The 12,910-nt window shown below is 30.0% G+C and overlaps 1 protein-coding gene across 1 annotated transcript; it reads right to left on the bottom strand.

Annotated features, from left to right (window-relative positions):
• Positions 1-1,563: 1,563 nt before the first annotated feature.
• LOC125815976 (MADS-box protein SOC1-like) lies at positions 1,564-12,285 on the bottom strand. Its single transcript, XM_049495553.1, has 7 exons — positions 12,091-12,285; positions 2,665-2,749; positions 2,498-2,559; positions 2,297-2,396; positions 2,167-2,208; positions 1,965-2,006; positions 1,564-1,877 (listed from the first exon to the last, which is right to left on the bottom strand). Exons 1-7 carry the CDS (start codon positions 12,270-12,272, stop codon positions 1,740-1,742), a joined length of 651 nt encoding a protein of 216 aa, XP_049351510.1. The 5' UTR covers positions 12,273-12,285; the 3' UTR covers positions 1,564-1,739.
• Positions 12,286-12,910: the final 625 nt, after the last annotated feature.

Here is a 12,910-nt window from a genome sequence, read left to right as displayed (position 1 = left end):
TTTCATATTTCAGATTTCAAAAAGCATACACACATATCTACATAAACTTTTCAATTCCAAAGTAAGTAGAGGACCATACATAGCCAACAACTATTGACTTTCTTACAAAACATAATCTATAAAACAAGGACTACCTTTCCTTTACATACTAAACATAATATTTAAAAAGAACCATTAAACAAAAACCATCTAGAAATATCTCATTTTCTAACCGATTTGAATTAACAAAGGTAATATTTCAGAGACTCTTTCAGCTGGTTTGGTCTAATGAAGACTAGATTGCCAATTTTTTTTTTGGAATATCCTAAATATATTATAATTTTAAGAATTGTAAATCATAAATTGACACTTGTTTTAACAAAACTCAAATAGGAAAATAAGCTTAATATCACAGATTATAAGGAATATTGTGAGATTAAAAGAAGTTATTTATCATAGCTCTTCAGCTCAATTAAAACATACCATATGAAAAGGAAATATCAGTAGTAAAGTAGCGGAATAGGAACTAATGAAGTAAAGAATCGTAGTAATAATAAATAATATCTTTTTTGTCTCAATTTATGTGACACATTTCGAATTCTGATCGAGATCCAAACAAGTCTATCTTTGACCGTAAATTTTTCATATATCTTTTAAGTATTTTGGATTGTTAATTTTTGTAACTTGTAGTATTTTTTACGTAAATTACAAATATATAAATTTAATTTCAAAAAATTGAAGATTTCATGCACAAATTCCTGGTAAACTTATATTGTTTATCTCTCGAAAAAATGAAATGTATCACATAAATTGGGACAAAAAAAAGTACAACAATCAAAACAAAGAGTCGAAGTAAATTAAGGAAAGAATTACATTTAATACTTAAATTAAAAACCAAAATAATAACTCTAATAATAATTTTAAAAAAAATCTTATCTTTTGTATATTTAGTGAAATAATTTATAATCATACATGACTTTCTAGTCTTTGTTACCTTTTCATATAATTGGGCTCGCTACTTATAAACTCATGAGTAATATGTTAGAATTACTACAGTGCAAAAAATATTTCTTGTTGAATATTTAATTTGTTGTATCATAAGTTGGTATACATTTTATAATTCAGACGTCTTAATTTTGCCGAAAATAAATAAAACCAGGTTTTGATAATGAAATGAACCTTATCCAAAGTTGGATATGAAAGCCCAGAAAAGATGAAAAGCTAACAACTCCCTAGTGTTTGACATTATTCTCATCATTTCCAGTGTCCCAACAATTAAAATTGTTTGAAACATGTCTAATGTCTTACATAGATTGCCCTTATGAACCATGAACAGATCGAGGCTACTCGTGTTAAGGCATCATGAGCATCCGCGACCAATAAGCTGAGGTAAATGTAGCCTACAAACACTATATATGTCCAGGGCAAGGATGAAATCACATTCTAATTGTGATAATGTGGTGATGAATTTCTTAAGAGGCAATCAAGAATATTGTTTAGAGTAATATAGACTAGTTGTCCCGAAAATATGAAAGCAGCAAGCAGAAGAGTTTATTACTAAGAGTTGTCAATCAAACGAAATAGATCCTTAGTGCAAACCATCTCAGAAGTGATCAAAAGTTCATGAATCAGCTGCGCCTAAGAGACATAAGCCTAATTAGTTTGCTTGCTCAAATGCACAATTATTTAGCATTAGCACTATATGACAATTGATTATATACCCCTTTTAACTGCAGATATTTCACCATTAATCAATTCTTTTAGAGACGCCTTACTCTGCACTCCGGTGGTCCTATAAACAATTCAGTCTCAACATCTGATTTTTCGCTACCATCTGTACAAAGAGCTTCTCCTTCCTTCTCTACACTTGGTGTTTCTCTCTGTTGAAGACCACCAAACTAAAAAAACCTAGATAAGTTAATTTTATATCCGACTATGAGTTGGAAAAAAGAAGACTATACTAATTAAGGAAATGAAAAATATACCTTCTCCCTCAGTTTTGCATTTTCAGCAGTAAGGATTTTCTCCTGGATTTGTAAGAAAGGGAAGCTTTAAGAAAACAAGTGGAAATTCTTCGATAGAGACATTCACATTCAACAAAGTAATTAGGCGCATAGGTAGATTGTTGTTTTTTACCTTTGTGTAAATTAAAGCTCAACACATATATATCACTCAATGTAGCCTTACCTTTTCTTTTAGTCGCTCAACTTGTTCCTTAAAAACTTGAAGCTGAAAAGAACAAGATAAGATAAATGTGGAGTTCCTGAGACTTCATCAGAAGAACAGATCATTTCTAAGACTAATTTGATCAAGAAACCTTTCGTGCCCGGATGGTGCTGACACTCCTCTCCAACTGTTTTTCTATCTGTTGTACTTCTTGAAGGGTACATGACTGAAGACCTTCTCCCAAGAATTTCCTGAAGAAAATTTCATTTGTTATCTTTAAAACTTACTAAAAAAAAGGAGAGAAATCATGACAATGCAACAACTTTTGGAGTAAGCTAAGGTTTAATTGAACCTTTTCGATGTTTCAAGGAACTCTATCTTCTTCATTAAATTTGCTGCTTCATGCTGCATATGCTGCATGCATAGTTGTGTAAGCCTTTTATTAACTTTTTTTGCAAGAAACTACTAGTTGCTTTCTAATACATCCTACGGAGGAGGAGACATAAAACTAGAATCTACCTGTAGATGTTGTCCCCCAGCTTGGTTTTCAGGTTGAACTCTGTCTTTAGTATGCCTCTTATATCGCTCTATTATCTCCTGCGTGCTGCAAAATTCTCCCTGTTTACTCTTTTTTCCCTTATTTGTTAACAGTAAAACCAAAGGCATTTATAGCAAAATGGAATTTTGAATGACAACTATTCTGATAAGAGCATAACAAGCAACTCTTGAACTCCTCAAGTAGTTGAGGTTTGGTTAAAATTGGAACAAATATCACATATATATATATATAAGAAGTGACAATATTAGACACAAGAATGAATCAACAATACCCTTCATACAATCTAATCATTTCTTAAGCTATGCACTTTCATTTTCTTCCTTTACTTTGGCCAAACCATCATGTTGACAGAAATATGGTGTCATTGGACTAGACTCGTTATATCATCACCTGCAGCACCTAGCAAGAGTATCCGATCCCCTTGATAAACGCCAGGTTTTCCAAAGTATGGCTTGACTCTCGCAAGTGCCAACAGCCAGCAAGCATGCTATGTTTATGTGAATCCGAAACCAAAAGGGCAACAATTTTTTTCGAAAATTCCAAAAGGGCAACTCAATTAATTATGAAACCAAAAGGGTAACAATTTTTAACACCGTTTAAATTAGGTTTTCTAAAACGAGGCTCAAATTTCAATGAACCTTACAAGGCTCAAATTCCAATGAGCCTTGCAGGGTTTTTTCTTTTTTTTAAAATATTCTCGTTTTATTTTCTTGTTTGTTAAAAGTCTGTTAATAATAATAATAATAATGCATAGTTGTTGATATGATGCGTAAAGATAGTTTATACCTTATTGCTAGCCATTACTTTGTGGCTTTTCAAACGAACTAAATCCAATAGTTTAGACCTTATTTACTACTTAGTTGATATATTTTTTTCTGCAACTTTTTTTATGCAAAATTAGAATTTGGTTTATTCACTTGCAGAATGATAAAACTTAGCCTTCTTTAGTCATACTTTATTTTGGTAGAAATGCCCTATTGATGAATATGTTGAAAACATGAGAAAAATTATACTTCATATCAAGGTAAAAAAAAACAATATACTCTTTAAATAATTTATAGTAAACATGAACCATGCATATATACTCTTTAAATAATTTATAGTAAAAACTTGATAGCACATATAAGGAACATGATAGAAAATATAAAAGACAAACGCTTCTAGAGATTTCAAATAGAAAATATAAAGGACAACATTTGTACGATTTTCAGTTGCTTGTAGTTCATAATTAACTAAGCTAAATCTTCAATGAAATGACTTCAAATTTCATCAGCAAATCACTTTAAATATCTCATAAAAATCAAAGTTGAAGTTAAAACTTTCTCCTTCTAATTTGAAATCCTTAAACTTGATTGTTATCTCCGATATATGTTTCACGCGGTATATGTTTCAAAGAAAGTTTTAACGCGTTCCTCAGTCACCTCCTTTCACTTCTGGGCCAAAAGGGCCACATCTTGAAGCTAAGATTCCAAAAGGGACAATGAATCTCTAGATTAACCAAAAGGAACAAAGCGCTACACTTCCAGCGTCTAACAAATTGCATGGATGGCTCATTACATTACATTTTAGATCAACCAAATGGAACAAAGTGCTACACTTCCAAGACTCTTTCAAATTTCTCTGTTTAGTTTGCTTCCTAGTCGTGCGATGGCACACAACTTTATTTTATTTTATTTTGTATTTTATAGTTGACAAGATAGTAACAATTTAAAATTTTCTTTAGGGGCCTAAGTCTATGGCTCTATAAGGAAGCACTGCAATTTGCAAATGCAAGAGAAAGCTAACTAGCAAGCAAATGTATAACATAGTTTTCACAAATTTACCTATTCGTATTTTCAACCCATTGCGGACAACTTTCTCCTTCGCCAGTAGTTTTGAGAGCTAAGCCAATTCGTGAAAATCTTAGCTCTGTCACTGGTTTGGTTACGGGGTTGTGTGGTGAAGATAAAGTGTGTTGGGAAAACACAATGAAAGTAGAATGCCACTTGTGAAACTTATATTCCCTATTTCCACAAGAGAAGTCATTTTCCTCATTTTTAAGAAACTTACTTTTCAAAATATTTGACCAACAATTTGGAAATCATTTCCGTACCACAAAAATACCCTTGATGTTTTTCATCCAAATCTCAAAACTACCATATATATATATGATCCATGTCCACTTTTGCTTGCTAATCTAACTTTTTCTGCATTTGCAAATTGCAATGCTTCCTTATAAAGCCAAAGACCCAGTCCCTAAAGAAAATTTTAAACGGCCGTTTGGATGAACCGTCTATGCAATTTTGTTTGTCACCGGGAGTAGCGCGCTTTGTTCCTTTTGGTCAATCTCAAAATTCATTATCCCTTTTGGAATTTTAGCTGTAAAATGTGATCCTTTTGACTTCGTACTCTTTCACTTAGCCCCATCCTTTGACAACCGCATGGTCTTAGCTTCGTGATAATATTAATTGCATATTGTTAGTTTTTTAAAAGATAGTGCAACACAAAAGTTGAAATTATTGATCGAAATTGTCTCTGGACTTTTTATATTAAGCATAGAGGATTTTTAATTAGCCAACTTAAAAAAATAAAAATCTGCATATTTGAAAAGCAAAAATCTAGAATATCTCTAACTTATTTTATCTAACTAAATTTGAATTTTAACAAAGACTAATTATTGTTCTGGTAAATCAGCACAGAGGCAACTTTCACATATATTTGGGGAAAAAGGTATATATTTCTAGATAATTTGGTTCTATAGTCCCCTCCCCATTTCACCAATTCCTATATTATAGTCCCCTCCCCATTTCCCCTACCTCTAATATTTATTTATTTTTAAAAAAAGATAAGGTATCATAAGCTAATATGTTTCTTTTTCCTCATCTATATAATCTCTTTCTCCTCCGCATAAATCCTCTATTAGGTGTTTATCCTGATATACTTATCATAATTGAATTTTTCTTTTTTCTAAAATGAAAATTCAATTTTATTTTTTCTATAAAAAAAGGTTTTGGACTCTATAAATTGAGTCATCTTTCTACTCACTTGGTAACATCCACAATGTAGCTATAAGGGCTTTGGGAGTACTCTTGTTTATGAAGAGAATTTGTAAGACACAAGTGTTGCACTACCACTGGTGTGAACCTCTTTTTATTTAGATTGAATTTGTGAATATTTACTTTTTTTTATATAGTAGAGTGCATGTGTTTATCTTTTACTATTGATGTAGTTTGATTAACACAACCACGATAAATTATCATGTCTTTCTTGATGTATTTCTTTTGTTGTCTGATTTATCATTTTTCAAGATTTGCTTTATTATATTCCGCATGATACCTGATTATTTAGTCTCAACAAGTGTGAAGTTCAAAATGGATGTGCAAAGAAAACATAATTGACTCAATCATCTTGAAATCGGTCTCCAAACCAGTAGTTGATATAATTAAGATATGCGGTTGAAGAACTAATGATATCACTGTTAGGACCGAAATAATTAATTAGGTGTCATTCGGAAGCTAGCAAAGCAAACCTCGAAAGACCACGAGTAAGAAGAAAAGACACAAAGATTTAATGTGGTTCTTTACTTCTTTTTTTGGTAGGTTCTATACTTTTTGATATACTTCATATATACGGCCAACTTTGGTCTTTTAATTTTATGAAATGAAGCTGTTTACCTGTTTTTTCTCTTACCAAGCATGGAGTTAATGAAGACATCTCTATGTCTTTTACTAATCCTAGGGAGTTTCCTCATTCTGTGAAAGGCAATTAACTAATGAAAAAGGATAGTCTGTTTAAGGTTTTTAAACATTTAAGGATTCTATCATGTATTGTTGTATTGCAAATTACTGTAGATTTTAGCTTTAATTAACTCCCCCTATTTGTAATCTTCCTTAATAATATATATGTGGTGGATGAACTTATTTAATTTTACTAAAAGCATATTGAGATATATTTTTATTTGTGAAAGACAAGGTGACATCTCTCCTCAAATATATGTAGCAAAAGTGCAGTGCAAAATGTGTTTCAAATATTGAAGGCAAAGTAGTTTGTTATGGCATAGAAGAGGGAACTAGTGAAGCAGCATTGACTACTTCCGATCCACTAATGAAGATGATTTTTTATTTATGATAGTGATGTTTGGGCAGTTATTGTATCACTTATCAGCACATATTTTAGGTAATTGATCATATTTTGTCAATAAAAGCTTGAATAAAGGAGGGAAAATCACTTAATATTTTTATCTTTATTAGAACTTGAAACTTCATAATTCTCTCGACTAGATTCTTTAATTGATCATCATAGGAGTAGGACCATAACTTTGAATCTTTCTATGATGAAGATCACTAGGTGATTAGTATTTTTAATTGTATTCTAATGTTGGTTCTAAAAGAAAATTGATGTCTAGGATTGGGAGTATGAAAATCAAGAAGTGATAAACAATTGCATATTATTAGAAAGAGTTTTAGTTATATTTAGTTATATATAGTGTTGTGCAAGCATTTTAATATATATACAACTCTACACAGTGTTGTGTAAGCATTTTCTAATATACAACTCTATTAGTTTCTTTAGTTTAAATAAAATACTAGAAAATAGCTAGGTACCATAGGAAAATAATTTTCTTTTCATGAAAATATTTTCTATTAATTAATTATATTTATCCTTCATACTAAACGTCACTCTTAAAGAGATTTATTTGTTGATATCTCTTTTTATCTGATAATATATAATAAAATGTCACTCTTATATAGAGGTTTATTAGTACATATCTTTATTGTATAATAAAATGTCACCTTAAAAAGAGGTTTATTTGTACATATCTCTTTATTATCTAAAAATATAATAGAATATTTACACGGATGGCCTTGTAATGTAAACTTGATTAAAAATTGTAGGTACTTTCTAGATATATAGTTGTGGGAGTATGGGAATCAAGCACTTCAGCATGCAAAATATAAAAATAAAAGAGGTGAACAAAACTCAACCTTAGAAAAAAGAAAAATTTAAGTTTCATCCGCCCCAATATTTATATAATTAGGTCGATCTTTTGATAAAGTATTGATTGATTTGGTAAAAATGCTAATTAATCTATTATCGTTTAAATTCATTTATAGCAAGAAAAAGATATTATAGTCAATTCATATAAGAAAATATTTTCACTATTTCAAATTATTTGTCTTATATTTATGATCTTAAATGAAAAATATGTCAGATCATTTTATTAGGATTGATGTAACCCCTTTTTTCTATCAAAAAGATAATATAACTAGAACAATCCGAAATTAATGAAACTCAACTTGGAGCACAAAACATGGCAAGTAGACTACCAAGTCTAATTAAGCACAACCAATAATAGCCAACCAAATATTAGAAGAAGAAAAAAAGGAGGAAAAGAACAATGAAATTGTTGAACTACTTAATGTGAGGGTGACGAAAGGGGTTATTCAAATAGTAAGCACCTTTCAACTCCAATTCTGAAAGCTCCTACGGAAGGGTTAAAAGAAATAAGAAAAACTTAATGTGAGGGTATGCCTAATGATATTAAGAAATTAAGGTTGATTCAAATGTCAGGTAAATAATTGAATCTGGCTCCTCTTTATTTTCCTTTTCCCAACTTTTTATTTGGATGGAAAACACATATATCCCGTTTTAAGGCAAGGGGAGGAATAGATCAAAATAATCTTATATTGCTCGGACTCTTCAAAATATTGTCGAACCTGTATTGGATCCTTCAAAAATCAATGTACTTTTTTGGAGGATCCAACACGCGCGCGCCCTAAAATATTTTCTCAAGAGTCTTGAGCAACCCAGGGAACAACTATATAGCTCAACGATGAAGAGCAGTATATATGTATATACTAGATAATTTTAGGCCCATGATACGGGCCCAATATAATGAAAGGCCCACTTACGAGCCCAATATTACAATATTATATATATTTATAATAGAAATTTAATTAGTTTTCAAAAAAAAAAAAATTATTATGACATTTTCAAATAAACATGATAAAAATAATAATAAAATATCAGATGCTCCAGTGATCATTATAACATCATGTCAAACATATATATTCGAATTAAATAATTAATTTAATGATATTCTTTTTCTATTTTATTTGAAAAATTATTCAAGAGAATAGATTAAAATTATTCTCAATATATTAACAATTTTCATAAAATATATGAAGCAATAAAGTCTACTGATTCATCTATAGATTAATTTTGAATACACTTATAAATTTATTTTAAAAGTGTTTAACAAACAAAAATAACGACCTACTTGATGAAAATTAGAATGAATCATCTCATTATTTACAAAGTGATAAAGGATAAAACAAAGTTATGACTTTATATCTTGTCTTTATATTCATTAAAATTAGGAGAAAAATCTAGCATAGTAACGAAAGAATTTTTTTCTAAAGTAATTTATATACCTGATGAATGAATGTTTTACCTCAAATAATGAGATGTTAAAAATATTAACAAAAGTTAATATAATATATATATTGCAGTAATTTAACATAAGGTAGTTAAAATAATAATTTATATAATTTGCTAAAAATGATGTTAACTAATGATAAAATAATAGTAATAAATAATATATGTTTCTCAATAAATTATATAATGACATATATGTTACGTGGAATTTTGAGATTATACATAAAAAGAGAAATCAAGTAAATTAGATACTTCAAAATGTATCTTTACAATCCAGAAAGAAAATCAACGCCATGAAATTGAAAAGTCTAAAGAGAACCAAACAAAAGGACATAACATGCTCCGAAATTTTTGAAAATTTTGTTCTTGAAGAGCTTGCTCAGTGATTGCATTCCTTATGAATTACGCCTTTTTGAGAATTGCAATTGTGATTGATATTGGATTTAACATATTAACTGGTTCATTATCATATTCATTAGAATGTTTGAAAAATGTGGATCAATTGAATTTTGTTGAAAATTTGTTATATGGACAAGTTCCAGAAGTGATGTGTTCACTAACAAATAGTGAATTTTACTTTTGTCCTATAATTGTTTTACAAAAGTAGGGTCATTAGGGAATAGATGAAAAATGAAGTTCTTAATGTTGAGAAAACTGTGTTATTGGTCTTCCTAATAAGAGATCTATACTGAAGTGTGTAATATTTAGAACTATTTAATTTTCTTGGTAGATTTTTGTTAGCGTGAAATTACATTTTTACCCTTGATCATAATTCACTTAATATATAAAAAGATGTTTCTAGAATTATTTACTATCTTTCTTAATAGATTTTTGTTAGAATGAAATTACATTTTTACCCTTGATCGTCCTACCACTTCACTCTTCTATATAACAGAAATAGAAATATAGGTAAACAAAATAAGCATCAATATAACATTGGCACAAACTAAACTATTCTGGCAATTCATCTTCTTAAGTGTTTCTTTGTCTAAAATCTTCCAATGTCTTCCTTTTATCTCAATGAAATTTCCTATTTAATTAAATGTATTATGTGGTCGACATCTTCCTCATAACTTATTTGCATCTTCAAATGTAAAGGGGATTGTCACATTTCTTTGTAGTGATGTACAATGGACTGATGTACTAATGTTTTCACATATCATGAGGTTATGTAAGACTCTACACAACAAACCCGATCCCTCGGTTTCAATTTGATAGTCTTGTTTTGACTTGGCATGTACGAAGTTTAAGAAGGTAAAGAAAACTTTTGAATCTCGAGTCTTAAACATCTCATGTGAAAAATTAGAATTAAAGAGTCATCAAAAAGAAAAGACACATTCTTTTCTAAAAGAAAGTATGACAAACAAATTGAAACCGAACAAGTAATATTAGTTCAAAAGTACATGGAGCAGCTAGCATTGAACAAAAATTGAGTTGCGGCAATGGTCCATTCTGATCCCATGTTTTAAGTTAATGAGACAATTTCTGAAGGAAGAAAATAATGTATACTACTTAGTAAACATAAATGGAATCAACATGGGTTGTGGTGCACTGGTGGAAATTTGTCACCTTTAACCAGAGGTCTTAGGTTCGAGCCCAGGGTATGGAGAAAATCATGTTAGGAGCGCCACTCCCGAATGGGCCCTGCAGTGCGCGGTCCGGATTTAGTCGGAACTCTAATGTGGGCTTTAAACACCGGGTGGAAAACTAAAAAAAAGAAAAAAAAGAAAGAAAGAAGCGGCGCATGGACGTAACTCTAAAAGCTAGATTATATATGAGGTGATGATTGTTTAAGTCAATATAAACAAACCATTGATTCATACCTCAACTAATATGAGACTCTAACACGGCCACTTCATATCTAGGTCCAATAAAACGTGGATCAGAAATCCAAACGGGAAAGGACTTAGCTTGACTATACAATATAAAGATAAAGTTGATTTCTTGACCCAAAATATACGTACTAGGAGTAATAAATATTCACATTGATATATATTTGGAATGAAATTGGTACAAATATTAATTGTTATTGACAAAAGATTCTCAACAGTGAGCATGAAATCAAGTAGTACTATATAGTAGCTTGACAACTGGCTCCAAAGCTTTGAAGTTCACATAAACCTCTTTAAATTAACTCTAAACTAATCTACAAACTCACTTTCTTTTTACTAACTTTGTCAGTTAAGTATCTCTTAGTACTTAGTACTAACTTTGTCAGCTGATTTATGCTTATTAAATCAAGTTTATGGGAAACAATGACACCACTTATCATAACAGTAGTATACCTACTTTTAAATCAAATATTTTAAACTTATATAAATTTACTGAAATTACAAACCCAAACTAAGGTAATTATACTCTTTGGGGTTTCTTCTTATTTCCTGTTTCTTTAAACTTTACTTGTGAGATTATACTGTTTGTGTTATTTTTGTTGGTTTCTTGTTATTATTATGACAAGATTTTACTTAATAGGAAAGTTTTCATATCTAAAATTTCCTTTTTCAGTTATCACATGACGTCAACAAAAGTTACACTTAAATTGAATACAGTATACTTTTTTTTTTTATCTTATGTGATGATCATAAAATTATGCCATTGAACAAGATTTTATTAACTAGGGCACCAAAGGGTGTTGATACAATTGGATCTCTTAATAAATTACAAAATGACAAGAGAAGTTGTCATTTTAAGCATTTAACCATAAAAAAAAGCAAAAATATATAAAATGTTAGATTTTGAGATGAGTAAACCTAGATCACTCATAAAATCAATTGTGCTATTTATTTTTTTGAAGGTACAAAAGATGAGATCTGATACAAATATACAAGAAAATGACATTTCAACATTGTATAATTGGTTGTATTTTCAACTCCAACATAAAAACTCATTAATCAAGAAGCTAGATGTGGGGTTATTATGTTAAGTTAACATAAAAATGTAATCTTTAAAATGAGATAAAAATTAATTACCTGGAGCTAGCAAATTCATATAGTTTTCCTCTTGGAGAAAAAATAATCAATCCAACTTCAGCATCACATAGAACAGAAAGCTCAAAAGCTTTTTTGAGCAAACCATTTCTTCGCTTTGAGAAAGTAACTTGTCTACTTGTGGCGTTCTCTATACGCCTCATCTGTGTTTTCCCTCTCACCATATCTCCTAAAAATAAAAAATCAAAAATCAAAAAGATTGAAGATAATATAAAGAGAGTGTGTGTTGAGAATTGATGGAAAGGGTTAGAAATAGAAACTTACAAAATTGGTAAAAACTGACAAGTTTTATGTTTGCAAGTTATATCAATGAGGCAAAGTATAGAATAGAAGTGAAGCTAAAAAGGGGAAGTCCCAAATCTGATGTGTGTGGAAGAGCAAACTGAAAGGGTAAAAAGGTGCAATTCCTACCCAAAAAATAATGGCATATCATCCACTAAAAGAAATGAAGGGACAAACACAAATAGGACTATACTTTTACTTTACTTTTTAAATTTATGATTTGATCTACATATATATATATATATATATAAAAAACTTTTTATAGTCTTTCAACACACTCCTAGGGTGCGGGCCTGATTCTTTTTCATATGCCAAACACATGACAATTCTTTTTGATATAGGTGGAGGTGAAATTCAATCACATAACATTTGCCTGCTCTGATACCATGTTGAAGTGTGTGACTATCTCATTTAAAAGTTTAAACTATTTGAGAGAATACAATTATTGTATGGGAAAAAAGTTCGAAATATATCAACTTTGATCGAAATTGTTGTAACAATCCTAAATTTTGGGTAGGAC

The sequence above is a fragment of the Solanum verrucosum genome, unplaced genomic scaffold (assembly GCF_900185275.1).
Source record: "Solanum verrucosum unplaced genomic scaffold, falcon-dt-bn FXZP01000261.1, whole genome shotgun sequence".
Taxonomy (NCBI): domain Eukaryota; kingdom Viridiplantae; phylum Streptophyta; class Magnoliopsida; order Solanales; family Solanaceae; genus Solanum; species Solanum verrucosum.
Note: the sequence above shows the minus strand (reverse complement) of the source record. Positions and strands in the feature narration are given on the sequence as shown.